This window comes from Hippopotamus amphibius, chromosome 13 (assembly GCF_030028045.1).
Source record: "Hippopotamus amphibius kiboko isolate mHipAmp2 chromosome 13, mHipAmp2.hap2, whole genome shotgun sequence".
NCBI classification, from domain to species: Eukaryota; Metazoa; Chordata; class Mammalia; order Artiodactyla; family Hippopotamidae; genus Hippopotamus; species Hippopotamus amphibius.
In genome coordinates this window covers 50,678,436-50,697,810 of record NC_080198.1, presented here as the reverse complement: position 1 = coordinate 50,697,810, position 19,375 = coordinate 50,678,436, and the positions used below count along the sequence as shown (strand labels likewise).

General features: G+C 38.5%; 1 protein-coding gene across 9 annotated transcripts in view; it reads left to right on the top strand.

Annotated features, from left to right (window-relative positions):
* The window catches only part of FBXL2 (F-box and leucine rich repeat protein 2), a 90,500-nt gene that overhangs the window by 25,165 nt on the left and 45,960 nt on the right, over positions 1-19,375 (top strand). For 8 of the 9 annotated variants that reach the window (XR_009048675.1, XR_009048674.1, XR_009048676.1 and 5 more), the window contains 3 exons: positions 12,966-13,020; positions 13,270-13,344; positions 18,383-18,477. Coding sequence is in view for 5 of the 9 variants with exons in the window: in XM_057704462.1 (XP_057560445.1) it covers positions 12,966-13,020; positions 13,270-13,344; positions 18,383-18,477 (225 nt within the window). In the remaining 4 variants the exon portion in view is untranslated. Of the gene's footprint in view, positions 1-12,965; positions 13,021-13,269; positions 13,345-18,382; positions 18,478-19,375 lie in introns of those variants that run through there. The other variant, XM_057704466.1, reaches the window with a different exon arrangement.

The window sequence follows — 19,375 nt, the reverse complement described above, 5'->3', positions numbered from 1 at the left end:
TTTCCCCACTGTGTATCTTGGCTCCTTTGTTGTAAATTAATTGACCGTGTATGTGTGTGTTTGCTCCTGGGCTCTTTATTATGTTTAATTGGTCTATGTATCTGTTTTTATGACCGTAACAGTGTGTACATTAGTATGTATGTGAGTGTGTGTATTGGGCATGTTTATTTGTGTATGCGAACGTGCCTGTGAGTGTATACTTCTGTGGATGTGTACTGTGTGGGCATGTGTGTGGGTGTATATGTGTGTCTGTGTGTGTGAGAACATTCAGGGCAGAGGAAGCAGCTTGCAGAATGTCATGCTGTATTTGGGAGGTCTCGCACAGTTTAGCTTTCTTCTCCTCCTGGCCCTCATGTATGTTTATTTGCACGTAGTTGGAAGTGGATGGAACTTTAGATGTTCCTCTGAGCTTTTCCCTACCTGACATTTAATGATTACGCTCCGTTACCACATACTTTTCATAATTAATACTCCAATGGCTGCTTGATATCCCATGAAGTTCATAAGCAGTGATTTACTTAACCTTTTTGTTGCTTTTTTAAAATTTTAGATAAAGCTGAAATAACCACTTAAACTTTTCTTTCATTGGATTATTTATGATAACTTCCTGAAGGGGGGTTACTGGCTCAAAGGAGAACATTTTTACAGCTCTTGATAAAGCCAGTGTTTCCTAAGGTTGTAACAGTTTAAAAAATATATATATATTTGACATATAACATTGTGTAAATTTAAGGTGTACAACATGTTGGTTTGGTACATTTACATATTGTAATATGATTGCTATTGTAGTATTAGATAGCTATGAGCACTACATAATTATTTATTTTTTGTGACGGGAATGACTAAGATCTAGTCTCTTAGCAGATTTGGTCTTATACTACAGTATTGTTGTCTATAATAACTATACTGTTTATTAGATCTCTAGGAGTTATTTATTCTACTAGTTGCAAGTTTGTACCCTTAAACACCATCTCTTCTATTCCCCCTCCCCCCAGACCCTGGTAACCACCATTTTACTTTGTTTTTATGAGTTTGTCTTTCTATTAGGGTCCACATATAAGTGGTATCATACAGTATTTTTTCTTTCTCTGACTTACCTTACTTAGCATAATGTCCTTAAAATCCACCCATGTTGTCACAAATGGCAGAATTTTCTTCTTTCTCATGGCTGAGTAATATTTCATTGTTTGTATGTCTCACATCTTTATTAATGGATTGACAGGCACTTAGTTGTTTCCACATCTTGGCTATTGTAAATGATGCTGCAGTAAACATGGAAGTGCATATATCTGTTCAATAACCTGTTTTTATTTCATATACCCAGAAGTGGAATTGCTGGATCATCTGGTAATTCTGTTTTAAATTTTTTTCAGGAACCTTCATATTGTTTTCTGCAGTAGCTGAATTAATTTACATTCCTACCAACAGTATACAAGGCTTCCCTTTTCTCTACACCCCCTTGTCTTCTTGATGACATTGGTTTTATTATTTTCTATTTTAATCTTTGTTCTCTTTCTTTCTTTCTTAACAATTTCCACACCTAGCTTTTCAAAATACCATTCTGTTTCTTTCTTTGGGTTAATTGTGTTTTCTTTAGCTTGCAGAAGTTGGACATGTAGCTCATTATTTTTCAGCTTTCTCATCTAGTAATAAGTTGTTTGGACAATAGTCTCAAAGCTCTACTTGTGTTGAATTTCACAAGTTTTGAAGCTAAGTGTTTCTTTTTGCTATTCAGTTTCAAGTACTTATCAACTTCCATTACTGCTTCCCTGACCCGTTTCTTTTTCTTAAACATTTTTTTTATTGTAAAGTATAATATATAGGTAGAGAACCACACAAAACACAAATACTAGACAAATACCCTTGTAGCCATCACCTAGGTCAATAAATAAAACTTTACCAGTCACCAAAGAAGCACCTCCGTTTCCCATACAAATCATAACTGCTTCCCTCTCCAGAAGTAACACTTTCTTGACTTTTATAGCTATCACTATATTTTCATTTCTTTATAGATTTATCACTGATATGTGCATCCCTAGTCATTACGGTTTCGTCTTGCCCTTTTTTTTTGGCTGTTCTATAAGTTTATTCGACAATCAGCAGTTAATTCTCATCCACATTAACTGTAGATGTTTGAAAGTGGTGACAGGTACATAGGTAACCAACATATAGAGCCTGTTTGGTGACTGTTCATTACATTTTTCTAGACAACCGCACATGGATACAGTATGAGATATTCCTTATTCCTTTGGCCCAGACAGCTTTGTTGAGCCTGATATCAGTGCATGCATCTGGAGTTCCCATCTCCTTCATGGCAAATTTCCAGATTTCTTTGAGTGCCCGAGGAGCACGCTTCTTGAAACCCACTCCATGGATGCACTTGTGAATGTCAATGGTGTATTGTCTGGATACCACCTCGTTGATGGCACACCAGCTACCCTTGTTACCCTTCTTTGCGGGATCCATCCTGCTGGGCTCGGGTTGGAAAAAAAGCTAGTCTTGCCCATTTAATAAATCTTTAAGTCTTTGATAATCAACAGGCCTCCTGTCCATCTCTTTCTGTTTCACACATCTTATCTGCTGAAGAACGTGGGTTATTTGACATGAATTGTAGAAGTTCCCACAGTCTGGGTTTTACTGATCGCCTCCTCATGGTGCAGTTTCAGCATGTTCCCTTTATGTTTCTTGGAAATTGACAGCTGGATCCAGAGGTTTGATCAGACTCAGGTTCCATCCCTTTAGTAAGACTATGTGGTGGTGTGTTCTTTTATTTGGAGTCACACAGTGTCTGGTTTCTTTTGTGCTAGCATCTTTGTGTGCTTAGTACCTAGGTCATTAACTTATTGGGGCTGCAAAATGATGATATTCTGATTCTTTTTCTTCATTTATTAATTGGAATGCTTTTAAAAAATATTGGAGTATAGTTGATTTACAGTGTTGTTAGTTTCAGGTGTACACCAAAGTGAATCAGTTATACATATATCCACTCTTTTTAGATTCATTTTCCCATATAGGCATTACAGAGTATTGGGTAGAGTCCCTTGTGCTATACAGCAGGTTCTTGTTAGCTATCTGCTTTATATATAGTAGCGTGTATATATCAATCCCAACCTCCCAATTTGTCCCTTTCCCGCCATCCTCTGGTAACCATGTTTGTTTTCTACCTCCCTGACTCTACTTCTGTTTTGTAAATAAGTTCATTTGTATCCTTTTTTGTAGATTACACATATAAGCAACATCATATGATATGGAATGCTTTTATAAAGAGTTACTTCCCTTCACTTCTTTTTGATTACACAGTACTACAGTTTATATGGGAAAGACAGGATAAATGCTTGACATTCTTTTTGCTTATTTACACAGTTTTCGAAATACTGAGGTATGTGAAGGTATGACATTTGAGCAACAAAACGTTTTCATAGCTTCAAATAATCTCTCACAAGATATATATTAATTGCAAAGGGAAAAAAAGTAACTTTATAATGGGGCACTCTGGCAGAAATCTTTTAAAAATATATATTTATTTTTTGGCACGTGGGATCTTTCATTGTGGCTCGTGGGCTCTTCGCTTTGTTGCAGTGCACGGACTTAGTTGCCCCATGGCATATGGGATCTTAGTTTCCCAACCAGGGATTGAACTGGCATCCCCTGCTTTGCAAGATGAATTCTTAACCACTGGACCACCAGGGAAGTCCCCAGAAATCATCTTAACCAATTGATCAAAGTTGGCATCACCAATAATGGACAGTGGACACCATATGTCTCCTGATGTAAAGCCTAAGAAGAGCACAGTGTCATTTCTGTGACATTCCTCACAAAAATTGTAACAGTCTAATCATGAGGAAATATTAGACACGCAATGGAACATTCTATAAAGTAACTGCCTATATGCTTCAAAAGTAGCAAAGTCATGAAAGATAAAGACTGAAAAAATGTTTGAGATTAGAAGAGACTAGAGACATGACAAATAAATGCAATATGTGGTCCTGGGCCAGAAAAAATGGTTTTTCTTTTGTTTTAAGGACCATTAATGGGACAACTGACAGATTTTGAATAAAATCTACAGATTATAGTATTGTATCCATGTTAGTTTCCTTGTTTTGTTAATTGTATTGTGTTTTTGAAAAAGAATGTCCTTGTTTTTAGGAAATACATATTTTAGGGGTAAATGAACATCATGTCTGCAGCGTATTCAGACGTTTTAGACATAATTATATATATGTAATTACTGCATCAGACCCAGATGGTTTAATTGGTGAATGCTAGCAAACATAAGACAGAAATGATACCAGTTCTGTACATTGTCATCCAGAAAATAGAAGCAGAATAATTCCTAACTCATTCTGTGAAGCTAACATTACCCTAATACCAAAACCAGAAAAGGACATTATAGAAAGGAAAAGTACAGAACAATCTCTCTCATAGAACATAGATGCAAAAGTCTTCAAAAAAATTAGCAAACCAAATTGAACAATATGTAGAAAGAATTATACACTACAGCCAAGTGGGATTTATTTCAGGCATGCCAAAATGCTTCAACATTCAAAAATCGGTGTAATCACATCAACGGTCTAACAAAGAAAAAAATCATATGGTCATATCAGTAGATACAGAAAAAGTGTTTGTTAAATTTTAAAACTCATTCATGATTAAAACTCCCAACAAACCAGAAGTAGAGGGGAACGTCCTCAACTTGATCAAGAATATCTATAAAAACCTCCCCTAAGGCTAGCACTATACTTAACGGTGAGAAACTGGTTGCTTTATCCCTGAGATCAGAAACCAGAAAATGTTGTCCCCTATTTATTTATTTATTTATTTACTTATTTACTTACTTACTTACTTACTTATTTATGGCTGCATTGGGTCTTTGTTGCTGCATGTGGGCTTTCTCTAGTTGCGGCAAGTGGGGGCTACTCTTCGTTGTGGTGCTCAGGCTTCTCATTGCAGTGGCTTCTGTTGTTGTGGAGCACAGGCTCTAGGTGTGCACACTTCAGTAGTTGCAGCACACAGGGTCAATAGTTGTGGCACAGGGGCTTAGTTGCTCCGTGACATGTGGGATCTTCCTGGACCAGGGCTTGAACCTATGTCCCCTGCACTGGCAGGCGGATTCTTAACCAGGGAAGTCCCTCATGTCCCCTCTTACCATTCCTATTCATCACAGTACTACTGAAGTCCTACCTAATGCAACTAGGTAAGAAAAGAAAAGAAAAAGTATACATTGGGAAGGTATACATTGGTTTTGTTTGTAGGTGACATGATAGTGTGTAGAAAATCCCAAAGAATTGACAAAATATTCCTGTAATTAAAAGTAGTTATATAACATTGCAGGATACAAGGTTAATATGCAGAAGGTAATTGCTTTCCTGTTGCTATTTCTGGTATTTTCACCAGCAGTGAACAACTGGAAGTTAAAATAAAAAACAATACCATTTACATTAGCCTTAAAAAATGAAATAAAGTATAAATATAGCAAAAGATCTATGCGATGAAAACTCCAAACTCCAATGAAAGAAATCAAAGAGGATCTCTGAGTAATAAGAGATGTTACATATTCATGGATAAGACGACTCAATATAGTTAAAATGTAAATTTTCTGAAGTTGATCTATGGAATCAAGATAATTCTGATAAAAAAATACTGCTGAGTTATTTTGTGGATATTGACAAATCTATTTTAAAGTTTATGTAGAAAGGCAAAAGACTGAAAGGCCAATGTACTACTGAAGAAGAACAAAGTTGGAGGACTGACACTACTGACTTGCGAAGACTTAGTTTAGAGATATAGAAATCAAGACAGTGTGATGTTGGCAAAAGAATGGACAGCTTAATGGAACAGATAGCCCAGAAATAGAACCACACAAAGTCATCTGATCTTTGACAAAGGAGAAAAAGCAATTTAATGGAGAAAATATATCTGTTTTCAACAAATGGCACTGGAACAATTGGACATTTATATGCAAAAACAGAATGTAGACAGAGACCTTACACCTTTCACAAAAATCAACTCAAAATGGATTATAGGCCTAAATATAAAATCCCAAACTATCAAACTTCTAGAAGAAAAAAACATGGGAGAAAATATAGGTGACCTTGGGTTTGACAGTGAGTATTTAGATACAACATCAAAAGCATGATCCATGAAAGACAAAATTGATGTTGGACTTCATTAAAATTAAAAACTTCTTCTCTAAGAAGGATATTGTTAAGAGAGTGAAAAGGCAAGCCACAGATTGGAAAGGAAGGACAGAATCAGGCTCCCTGACTTCATACTCTACTACAAGGCTACAGTGATCAAGACAGTATGGTACTGGCATAAAAACAGAAATATAGATCAATGGAACAGGATAGAAAGCTCATAGATAAACCCATGCACATATGGGCACCTTATCTTTGAGAAAGCAGACAAGAATATACAATGGAAAAAAGACAGCCTCTTCAATAAGTGGTGCTGGGAAAATTGGACAGCTACATGTAAAAGAATGAAATTAGAACACTTCCTAACACCATACACAAAAATAAACTCCAAATGGATTAAAGACCTACATGTAAGGCCAGACACTATAAAACTCCTAGAGGAAAACATAGGCAGAACAATCTATGACATACATCAAAGCAAGATCCTTTTTGACCCACCTCCTAGAATCAGGGAAATAAAAAAAAAAAAATGGGACCTAATGAAACTTAAAAGCTTTTGCACAGAGAAAGAAACCATAAACAAGAGAAGAAGACAGTCCTCAGAATGGGAGAAAATAGTTGCCAACGAAGCAACTGACAAAGGATTAATCTCCAAAATATACAGGCAGCTCATGCAGCTTAATATCAAAAAAGCAAATAACCCAATCCACAAATGGGCGGAAGACCTAAATAGACATTTCTCCACAGAAGACATACAGATGGCCAACAAACACATGAAAAGATGCTCAACATCACTCATCATCAGAGAAATGCAGGTCAAAGCCACAATGAGGTATCACCTCACACCAGTCAAAATGGCCATCATCAACAAATCTAGAAACAACAAATATTGGAGAAGGTGTGGAGAAAAGGGAACCCTCCTGCACAGCTGGTGGGAATGTAAAGTGCTACAGCCACTATGGAAAACAATATGGAGGTTCCTTAAAAAACTAAAAATAGAACTACTGTATGACCCAGCAATCTCACTCCTGGGCATATACCCAGAGAAAACCATAATCCAAAAAGAAACATGTACCACAGTGTTCATTGCAGTCCTATTTACAATAGCCAGGACATGGAAGCAACCTAAATGCCCATCAACAGATGACTGGATAAAGAAGATGTGGCACATATATACAATGGAATATTACTCAGCCATAAGAAGGAATGAAATTGAGTTATTTGTAGTGAGGTGGGTGGACCTAGAGTCTGTCATACACAGCGAAGTAAGCCAGAAAGAGAAAAACAAATACTGTATGCTAACTCATATACATGGAATCTAAAAAAATGGTACAGATGAACTCAGTGACTGGGCAAGAATAAAGATGGAGATGTAGAGAACAGACTTGAGGACACGGGGCGGGTGGCAGGGGGTGTGGAAGGGGAAGCCGGGACAAAGTGATAGAGTAGCATTGACATATATACACTACCAAATGTAAAACAGTTAGCTAGTGGGCAGCTGCTGCACAACACAGGGAGATCAACTTGGTGATGGGTAATGGCTTAGAGAGCTGGCATAGGGATGGTCGGAAGGAGTCGCTGAGGGAGGAGATATGGAGATACATGTATAAATGCAGCTGATTCACTTTGTTGTACAGTAAAAACTGGCACAACAGTGTAAAGCAATTATATTCCAGTAAAGAGCTTAAAAAAAATTAAACTGAAATCCAAAGGGGAAATTGAAATAGGATAGAGCAGCAGTTTCAAAACATTTTGGTCATAGGACTCCTTTAAACTTTTAAATTTATTGAAGACCCCAAAGAGTTTTTGTTTATGTGTGTTATATCTATTGATATTTACCACATTAAAAATTAAAACTGAGAAAAAAATGGGCTAAAGGTCTGAACAGACACCTCACCAAAGAAGATATGCAGATGGCAGTGAGCATATGAAAAGATGCTTAATATTATGTCATTAGGGAATTGAAAACTAAAATAACAAGATATCACTGTATGCATATTAGAATGGCTAAAATTCAAAAGTTGACCATATCAAATGTTGGCAAGATTCAGAGTTACAGAAACTCTCACTGCTGGTGATTCAAAATGGTACAGCCATTTTGGAAGACAATTTTGCAGTTTCTTACATAGCTAAACATAAACTTATGTGATCTAGCACTCCTAGGTATTTATCCAACTGAGTAGAAAACATATTCACCTGCATACAAATATTTATAGCAGGATTATTCGTAATCACTCAAGACTGGAAGCGACCAAGATGTCCTTAGGTAAATGAATAAACAGTGATACATCCATACAGTGGAATGTCATTCAGCAATAAAAAGTAATGAGGTATCATGCCACTAAAAGACGTGGAGGAACCTTAAAGGCATGTGCATAGTGAAGGAAGCCAATCTGAACAGTTATATATTTATGATTCCAATTATATGACATTCTGGAAAAGGCAAAACTATGGAGACATTAAAAAGATCATTGGTTGCCAGAGGTTCATTAGGAAGATAGGAGGGAGTAACAGGTAAAGCACAGGTGGTTTTTAGGGTGGTAAACTATTCTGTATAATACTGTAATGGTGGATATGTATCATTATGCATTTGTCAAAATCCATAGAACTGTGCAATACAAAGAGTAAACCTTATCATAAACTGTGGACTTTAGTTAGTAAGACTATGTCAATATAAATTTATTAATTGTAACAAATGTGCCACACTAATGCAAGATGTTAATAATAGGAGAAACTGTGTGTGTATATGTATTTCTCAAAAGGGCAGTAATATATGGGAACTCTATGTACTGTCTGCTCATATATTTAATAAGTTTTTTTTTAACTCTTTATTGGAATATATTTGCTTTACACTCTTGTACCTGTCTCTGAGGTACACCAGAGTGAATCAGCTGCATCTACACACATATCCCCACATCCCCTCCCTCCCGTGACTCCTCCCTACCCTCCCCGTCCTGGCCCTCCAAGGCATCTCCCATGAAGTTGATCTCCTTTTCTCCAAAGAAGACATACAGAAGGCCAACAAATACACTAAAAGATGCTCCGCATCACTAATTATTAGAGAAATACAGGTGAAAGCCACAATGAGGCATCACCTCACACCGGTCAGAATGGCCATCATCAAAAAATCTAGAGACAACAAATGTTGGAGAGGGTGTGGAGAAAAGGGAACTCTCCCGCACTGTTGGTGGGATTGTAAGCTGGTACAGCCACTATGGAAAACAATTTGGAGGTTCCTTAAAAAAACTAAAAATAGAACTACCATATGACCCAGTAATCCCACTACTGGGCATATACCCAGAGGAAACCATGATCCAAAAAGAAACAAGTAACATAATGTTCATTGCAGCACTATTTAATAAGTTTTTAAAAGGGGAAATAAGCAAATGTTAGAGATGTTGTTAAAACCATGCATGTGCAAAACTGAGATATTTTATAGAGTGTAACAAAGTAACTTTAGAAAATTAAAAAGAAAGGGGGAAGCCCTATAGTAAACATTGTAATCAGTGATTAAGGAGTGACAGCTTTTTCTGAAGTGGGAATGAGAAAAAGATGTCTTTCATTACTTTTATTGGCACTAGAGAAGATCACAGCCACTTCAGGAAGGCAAGAAAAAGAATTAAAAGTATCATTATTGGAAGGGAAAAAAGAAAATTGTCATCATTCTCAAATGTATTGATTTTGTTTGTAGAAAATCACTAGAATATATAAATGAATTTGGAAATGTTGCTGTATGCAAGGTGTAATATATGAAAATTAACTATATATACTAGCAACAATTAGATGACATTTTAGAAATTCCATTTTAATAATAATATCATCAAATAACCAGGGTAAAAGATCTAAAAATGCACAGAGTGTCTGTGTGGAAAATTACAAAAATTACTGTGAGAAATTAAAGAAGTCCTAAATAAATAATGGAGTATATCATGTTTCTGGGTTGGAAGACTTAATATTGGCAAGATCTCAATTCTACCCAGAGTTTCTATAAATTCAGGATAATTACAATAAAATTTTGTAAAGTTGTCTTGTGGAAATTGATATGTTGATTCAAAAACATAAGTGGAAATTAAAAAACCAAGAGTAGCCAAGAGTAACCAAGGTAATTTTGATGAAGAAAAACAAAGTTGGACTTAAATTACCAGACATCAAGAGCTTAAAGCTTCATAATTAAAATAGGGTCTTACTGGCACAGAGGCACATAGACCAGTGAAGCAGAAGACAGAGTCCAGAAGTGCATCTACTCCTGTATACCCCTTGAATGTGTTTATTTATAACCAACTTGCCATTTTAGTGCTTTCTTAATGAAGGGTGAAGTTATCACATTTGAGGTAGGAAGCAATTTCCAGGAAAAAAAAAAAAAAAGTGTTTTGGAAGGGCCAGAACCTGATTTCTGACTACTCTTTCTCCTTTAGCCACCTCTGTTTCTATTGCCAGTGTTCCAGGCATTCAGAGCATTTATTTCATTCATTGAAACATGATTTGGGGGTTTGGCTTAGTTTGGCAGTTTGGAATCTTATCATGCCTGTGCAACTTGTGCACATTCAGATATCTGTGTGTGGGAGGAGGATACTGTAAGTAATGAAAGCAGTCTGCTTTTTCCTTCGGTAGCCACAACATCAGGTAGTAAGCGCGAGGTGAGACACGTAAACTTGTGTTCTAGCTGTCGGTTCTCACTTGTGTCCGAATGTATGAGCGTCTTGTTTGAGTTAGTGGGATTCTAGTGTTTAAAGAGACATGTTTTGGGAGTTCCCTGGAGGTCCAGTGGATGAGACTCTGTGCTTTCACTGTCGAGGGCCTGGGTTCAGTCTCTCAGGGAACTAAGATCCCGCAAGCCACGTAGCGTGGCCTTAAAGAAGGAAGGAAGGAAAAGAAAGAAAGAAGGAAAGAAGGAAAGGAAGAAAGAAAGAAAGAAAGGAAGGGAAAGAAAGGGAGGAAGAAAGAGAGAAAGAAAAAGGAAGAAAGGGAGGAAGAAAGAAAGAAACATGTTTTCCATACAGCATGCTCATTCGACACAGACTGCCTCATCTGCTGTACAGTTGAAGAGATAGCGTCTAGTCTAGTCCTAAGGAGCAGCAGCTGTGTTAAAATTCCTAAGGCACTTTGTGTAGGGTCACGGGCTTGGGCTCTCAAGCCAGACTACTTGGTTTCAAGTTCTGGCTCGGCCTTTTTTGTGTGGTCTTGGCAGGTGCTCAGTGTTCTTATCTGTAAAATGGAGACATAATAGCACCTCATGGAATTGTTGTGACAGTTAAATGACTAACATAAACAGTGGCTGGCACATAGTAAGTGCACAGTCATTGTAAACTATGATTATCACGACTGCTGTTATTACTGAGAGGTGATAGAGTGTGTGGCCTCCAAGGTGGTACATTCTTGAGGGATTTTCAAGGGAAACTTAAACTCCTTTCTACCTTCAGCTTGTACTTTAGAACCCAGCACCAGCGCGAAATATGATTCTGCCATCCCATTCTCATTTCTCTGCCTGGTCCTTGGTCTTTTTGTGGGCTGACAGTCAGTTGTGGCTCACTGTGGCATGGTCATATGGCACAGAACACAGACGTGTGAGGCGGTGGGGCAAGATGTATTCTCAGAAGCAATGTAGGGGGGCAGACATCCTGAAATGTATTTAACATATGTAAGTACACATTGTCAGCCATCAGCGTGTTCCTGAGTACAGAGTTCCGTTGAGTCTTTTAAGATCAATGCAGCCCTTCTATCCTTTGCTTTTCTCTAGAAAATGTTTGGAGCCTGTATGTGGAAGAGTATCCATGCTGTCACTCGCCCCGTGGTGCCGCTTGTGGGGGCTTTATTGTAGGGTGCAGTGCTCTGCTGTTTTTTTGCATCTGCTGTCTTCCCCAAGCTCATGGATTTTCAGCTCACTGCTGGTTGTTACCTTTGAAGAATTTGGGAGACCTTCATAGGTGGCCTTGCCATTTCCCCTTCCTGCCCCTTCCACACCCTGAGGCACAGACTCTCATACTTACCTTCCAGCACTGTGGGGCTCCACACGCTGGTGTTGTCCCTGACCTGTCCCCACCCACTGCTCATCGCGCAGGAAAGCCGCGCTTGGTCGTCAGCGGTTACTGCAGGTGCTGAGGCACACGCAGCTGTTTGCTGCTGTTGCTGTCGTCAGCAACGCGTCTCCACGGCCAGAATGTCAGGACCTCCCTCTGAGCCTGCCATGCTGACAGCCGCTGCTTGCACTGGGGACTGCTGGTGTCAACGAAGCTTTTGTTTCTTTCTCTCTGCTGTTCTTTCCCCCCGTGTTTCCCATCTTCTGTAGCCTCTTGGCTTTGCTCAGAAATGAGCTCCACCTTTCTGCCCGGTGAACAACTACATCAAAAGTGAATGGGTTTTATCATTGAGCTTTCCTTGGCCATGTTATTTGAGGCTCAGGCACCTGAGTCTGTTTGGCGCATCTGCCACCAGAAGTGGGGTTTGCGCTGTGTGTTAGGGGCATGGAACTGGAATGATTTAGCCCTCGCTAGGCTCAGTGCCTGGGAGGGGTGAGAGGTTGGTCTTTGAATGGAACAGGTTATGATCTACTCTCCCATGTCCGTAACTTAGAACGAGAGAAATAAAAGTTTAATGAGTTCAGGTTTAAGGGAATTTGTGCAGTGTGTCTAAAACAGCATTGGAATGTGTAAGCATTTACTGTTTCATAGTGGTGGTATAAAATTATAGTGCACTGGTGTATTATGAATTGAGGAATCTTGAAAAAGTTACGAATATCCAGATGGCGCATTAGATTTTATCTTTCAAGTTATGAATATTCTAAAATGTTAACATGATCTCATTTTTGTGCTTTTTCCCCTTCCTTCCTAGAATATTTTCCTTCTTGGATATAGTAACTTTATGCCGATGTGCACAGATTTCCAAGGTAGAGTATTAACCAGGTTTGTAATCAAGAAATATCAAGTTTTCTTAAACTGAGGATGAGCTTTAGTTCAAGTTATAAAAGATGACATTTTAATTTTTATTTAACGTAACAGTGTTATCGTAATTCCACATTTGATTGTCAACTTAATATCTATCAAGAATAAAAGTTTGGAAATACAGAGGTTGAATCAAGACTTTAATGGTCTCAATAAATGTATCTTTTTCACCCCAATCCCTCCCAACCTCCCAGGCTTGGAATATCTTAGCCCTGGATGGCAGCAACTGGCAAAGAATAGACCTTTTTAACTTTCAAACAGATGTAGAGGTAAGTTAACCTTGTTTTAGACAAAATACTTTTTACAAAGTTAACTGCTCACTCTTTCCTGCCTTTTTATTTTGCTGCATTTAGATTTAATATTAAGGTGCCAAGGTGGAATAGAGAGGAAAAAAACCTGGAAGGTGCTTTCATACTTCAAGACCAAAATTCTGTTTGCGTTTTACTTTTTGCTGTTATCAGTAACAGACTCTTACTTTTCCCCCTTGTTCATGTTTATAGTCTGAGTTTTACCATTCAACTTCTCAAAGCCTCCCACCTGTATCATTAACACCTGGTTCAATGCTTTAATCGTAGGAGACTTCTGACAAATATTTGTTGATCTGAAAACTCCACTGAGAATTCTAATTCAGCCTCAGGAATGGAGAAATGGCAGAAGCATGGACCTAGGAGTGAGGCTGGAGATATGAGATATCGCTCCAGCTCAGCCACTTAAGACATTTACTCTCTCAGTGCCTCAGTTTTATTATTTATAAAATAAAGAAGTGAAATAATCTTTAGAGCCTTTGTAATTCCAGGATCCTGGTGTATTATCTGGAAATATATAAATATCCTCATTTAAGAGTGGCAAACCAGATCAAATGAGAAAAGTTTATTTTAAAACATCTTTAATATATCAATTTTATAACCAAAAAGAAACAGGGATGAAATAAAGAGCGTTGCACATTGCACATTGTCCAGAGTGCTGTTTTAAGGGTCTGGAGATGCTGAGGTTTATTATCTACCCAGTATCAGTAAAACCTTATTGATTTCTAGTTTAGTGAGCTCAGTTATAGTAGTGGAATAGTGGAGTTGTATTTTAATCAGTTACTCACGTAGCATGTTTATCACTTGTTTTTATTAAAGTATATGCTTTGTCTTTTTTAATGGATAAGGAAATGAATGTGTTTAACAGTGAGATGGGCCCAAACAGTTTCCTGTGACTCACTTAAGCTGGGGTTCCCTACAGGAATTAATGGCCCTTCTCCTCCTCCTCTAGGTTACTTGCTGCTGGCCAGGCTCTGGTCCCATCTCAGACTAGTGGAGCAGAAGCCCCTACAGGAGGTGGGGCTCAGCACAGTGTTTCCACTGCTCAGGTTGCCGGGCTCTGAGCTTGGAAGCAGGCCGGGGCCTCAGGGCTTCTCACACTCCCTGGGAAGATCAGCTATGTTCCTGGCTTGGACTCTGGTCCCTGAATCAGGAATTCTTTCATGTTCTTTCCAGGCTTAATGATTGCAACAGTGCCCCACCCGAACATGCTGGCATGTAATTCCCCCTCAAACTGATAATCTGTAGATCTTGGTTCATTGTGTTTACTTAGTGATGCTGAGGAGAACATTAAATTCCAAAAATTGTGGTCATTTCTTCTGGCCAAAGAAGAGTCATTGTTTTAAATGAAGTTTGTAAAAAAAAAATTTTCGGTTTTTTTTTTTTTTGTCTCCTCAGTTTTCTTTGATGATTTTTTCAAGTTACAACTTTTTGGAAGGCACATAAAAAAGTTTTAAATTTGGATATTAAAAATACTATTTCAGGACTTCTCTGGTGGTCCAGTGGTTAAGACTCCGAGCTCCCAATGCAGGGGATACAGGTTCAATCCCTGGTTGGGGAACTAAGATCTTGCAAGCCACACAGCGTGGCCAAACAAAACAAAACAAAACAATTTCATGTAAATATCACTACCTTGTACATTATTTGATTTCACAATTTTAGCTGACTGCTGGCTCCCACTATATAAACACATTGCAGAAATACTTGACTACTTCCACCAAGGACAGACCAATTTATGGTTTACCGGTCATGTAGAGAGGTACATGTGAAAAACAGAGTCTACTGCTATTGAGTTCCCCTCCTTGGGCTGCCACTTTGAATCCAGGTTGGAGTCTGAACCAAGTGTGGGGCCTCCCGTAGACACCAACGGGACCCTCTAGATGCTCACCCTGGGAAGCATCCCATGGATAAACTTGTGGTCTCAAATTCATTTATTTGGGATGAAAGTGGTGATTTATGGATCTGTTGAGAGAAGAGAGAAGGGGCCAAGGATCAGGGCTGGTATACCAAGAGTATTTACTGTGTGCTGGCACTCTTCTAAGCCTTTTTTTGTATATTAATTAATCCTCTCAAAAACACCATGTTGAAGAAACTGAAGCACAAAGAGTTTGAATAAAACTCACCTAAGGTCACTCACCTAGTGAGAAGAGTAAGTACCTTGAACAGTGGGTTTCATGGCTTGGCTTTCAAAGAAAAGGCAGAGTAGCGCATGCAGGTGACCGTGTGCGTGGGCCCTCTCCTTGAGCATCACGCTCTCTTGAGTAGGTGTTGTTTCCCTGATGTTTAGGCATTTTCCACGCTTTTACAAGTTGAATATTTTGTTGTCAGCCTTCATGGTTATTAAAGATTCTCTGAGGCCAAAAATGAGAAATAACCAAGTAGTGTGTTATCTAAAAGTCATAAGTCCAAGGGTCCCTCCATTAGGCCTTATTTTTCTGTAAAGCCCTACTTTCTAAACTGCATACCTACAACATACTATCTAATAGATGTTACACAGTGTCGTTGACTCGACTTTTGCATTTGAAAAGGATTTGCTCATTTTTTTCCTCTTAGTTGGAAACAGTAGAACAGAAAATTCTGAATGTAATCTTTTTATTCCAGTACAAAAACTTTTATTCCAAAAAAGGAAGAATAGGAAGTTTGTATAAATATGACTAACTCGAAATGGAGAAAATAGATGGTGTGCTCTATTTGTAGACATTGGTGTGGAGTTGTCTTTGCTGTTTTATTCAGTATTTAAATATTTATCTTGAATTTCCAAATCATAATTTTTTTCCTGCCACTGACAGCAGTTTATTTTACATGTGTCTGGAGTTTTGGTTCAAAAACTAATTATTAACTTAGGTAAAACTCAAGGAAGCATAGATAAAAGCATCAGTGATATGAGAGTTTGGATTTTCAGCTTAATTAAGTTATTAGCCAGATAACATGTGTGATCCCTGCTTCTGTGATGCTGTGGTTTCCTGTGTCCTAGTGAATTCTTAGTGCTTAGAGTTCAGTGTCAAGATCGCTGTTTTATAAAGTAAGGATAATAAGTATTAAAAATGAAACGAAACGGGCTTTTTAATGTTTCCTCCCTTGTGGAGGTGGTAATCATGCAGAACACGCAGCTTTTGGAGTCAGATAAACCTGTTATAAACCCCAGTTCTCCTACTCACTAAAGTGTAACCTAGGCAGTTTAACCATTTAATTTCTTTATTTGAGAAATGAAGATAATGGATCCAACCTGTATTAGTCAGAATTCTCCAGAAAAAGAGAACCAGTAAGATACGTGTGTATCTAGATATAGACCTAGAGCTTTATTATGAGGATTTGGGTCTCGCGAATGTGGAGGCTGAGAAATTCCCAGACCTGCAGTCAGCAGGTGGCAGGCCCAGGAGAGCTGATGTGTAGCTGCCGTCCAAGTCAGAAGGCCTGTGAACCAACAGAGCCAGTGGTGTAAATTCCAGTCTGAAAGCTGGCAGGTTCGAGACCCAAGAGGAGCTGATGTTTCAGTCCGAGTCCAAAGGCCAGAAAAGACCAATGTCTGGCAGGAGTTCTCTCTTTTCTGTTCTATTCATATCTTCAATGGATTGAATGAGGCCCGTCCACACTAGGGAGGGCCATCTGCTTTACTCACTTTACTGATTCAAATGCTAATCTCCCCCAGAAACCCTTACAGACACACCCAGAATAATGTTTGGCCAAATGTCTGGGCACCCTGTGTCCCAGTCAGATTGACACAAAATTAATCATCAGAAGTTCACCCCTTGTCAGCTTGGCACCCACAGGCATGTCCTTAAACCATACGTAATCTCCAGATAAAGACAATGACAAGGTCATAATTCCACCTAATGTGATACAACTATCCAGTGTGCAACCCAGAACACACTAAGCCCTTCCTCAGAGGAGGAGGTAAAGTCCTAGAGTGATGTTCACTCTTCTCTTTCATATTCTGTGCCTATGATGTAGAATTGATAGTACTTAAATACTTATGATGTAAAGTCAGTACAGCTTATGTCACATGATAAAGGGATAAGAGAGGAAAGAAATATATTCTGTACACACACATTCATAACAAAATAGGGAGAAAATACTCGTGACAGTTATAGTCCTAATTTCTGAAACTGGTCATGTGGTCAGAGTTGTTATTTATAACTACCTTCTACTACCCATTCTGTATTCTCTTTGTCTTCAGCAAGCATCTCAGCTGGTCGTGGTTCCTTACCTGGTGGAGTAACCCAAACCATCATTCCTGAAGCCATGAGTAATCCTCCTTGGATTGGCTTTTAGTTTTCCATTGACTTTAATCAGAGTATTAATACTGAGAGACATCCTAAGGGATTTCCTGTATTCCAGACATACTCTTCCTTACTTCAGTGCGGAGCAGCAGTCCACGTACCTGCTGTGAATATTAAATGAGCCATAGTAGCTACAGGAAAGTGTTAAAATCATGCCTGAAAAAGTAGAAGTGCTTAATCAATGTTCATTTTCTTTTTTTCTCCTGTTATATATATGCCAGTACCCAGCCAGAGTTCCCTTTTTAAAGCAAATGTGTTCAAGTAGGGGATTACTAAGAAGAATGAGGGGTAGCTTTTATGATACATTTTCAAATTTTTAGAGTGGTAATGTTGAACTAAAGCAGAATTTCTTTTTTTAAGCCACATTGTTTTAGATCACCACTTAGCAGTCACTGTTCTCAAGAAGCCTTGACCTCAAAAAGCCTTGTAATTGGTGGAGTATCCGTGAGCCCTGGCTAGGGACAGTCTAACTTCAGAGTCAAGGCTTTAAAACAATAGTGCATGATTAAAAAAAATGCTTTAATGTTTTAATTGAAAACATTTTTTTTTCAATGCTTGCAGCCCCTTTATACAGTAGGAGCAGAAGAGGGGTGTTGGAGGAATGTTCCAAAATATCTTCTGTTACACCCAGAAATACATATTCAGTTCCTAAATTTCAGGTTATTTTTCTAGTAGATAAGCAGCATGAACAACAAGGTTTTTTCTAACTTTCTCCACTGAAGGGTCGAGTGGTGGAAAACATCTCAAAGCGATGCGGTGGATTCCTGAGGAAGCTCAGCTTGCGAGGTTGCATTGGCGTTGGAGATTCCTCCTTGAAGTAAGTCCACTGTGACTCACTCTGTCGTGGCAGCTTGTAGCTGACATTTCCATCAGCAAAAATAAACCAAGCATAGTATTTGCTTTTCTTCTGTTAAAATCTTTCTGTGGTAATTTGCAAAGAGCAATAAGAATATCATGATTTTGGAGCCAGCAGTCCTGAACTAGAAACCGAGCTCCAGTGTTGTGAGGGATGTGACCTTGGGACAAATTATTTCACTTTGTTGTCAGTTCTCTCTTCTGCAAAGTGCAGGCACTTATAGCTCCTTCATGGGACTGACATGGGTATCACATGAAATAACGTGTGTAGTACCTGACACATAATCATATTATTAGTTCACCTCTCGTCTCTTCCCTTCTTCACTTTCCCATCTTCCTAGGTTTCTTTTCATAATCATGGCTGCCGCCTTGTATAAATTATACTAATTAACAAAATAATTCTTTCAAAAAATTCCTTAGCATAATCTGGGGTTTTGCTTACCCTTAATGGGATGTGATTATCACATTCATTTTATTATAGGTAGCAATATACCCTATCTAACCAAATGCTTGCCCACCTCTTACTGGATAGCCATTATTTATTGGAAATGTTATCACTCCACTATTAAGGACACGTGCTTTTCTGGAGACAGGACATAATTAAAACCTTTATGTCTTTATCCTTGTGGCCTCTGGTATTGCTTGAGGTTGGCTAAATTAGGACACACAGTGCTCCCTAGAATCTTGGAGGCTTAAGCATACCACAGTATAATGAATCGCAGATGTCCAGTAGGAATGTGCAGTATATAGTGATTGCGGACAGTAGAATTTGTAATTGAAACGTGCTACACCGTTGCTGAGAAAATCGATTCATAATATTGGGTTGGCCAAAAAAGTGCATTCGGGTTCTCCCATAACAT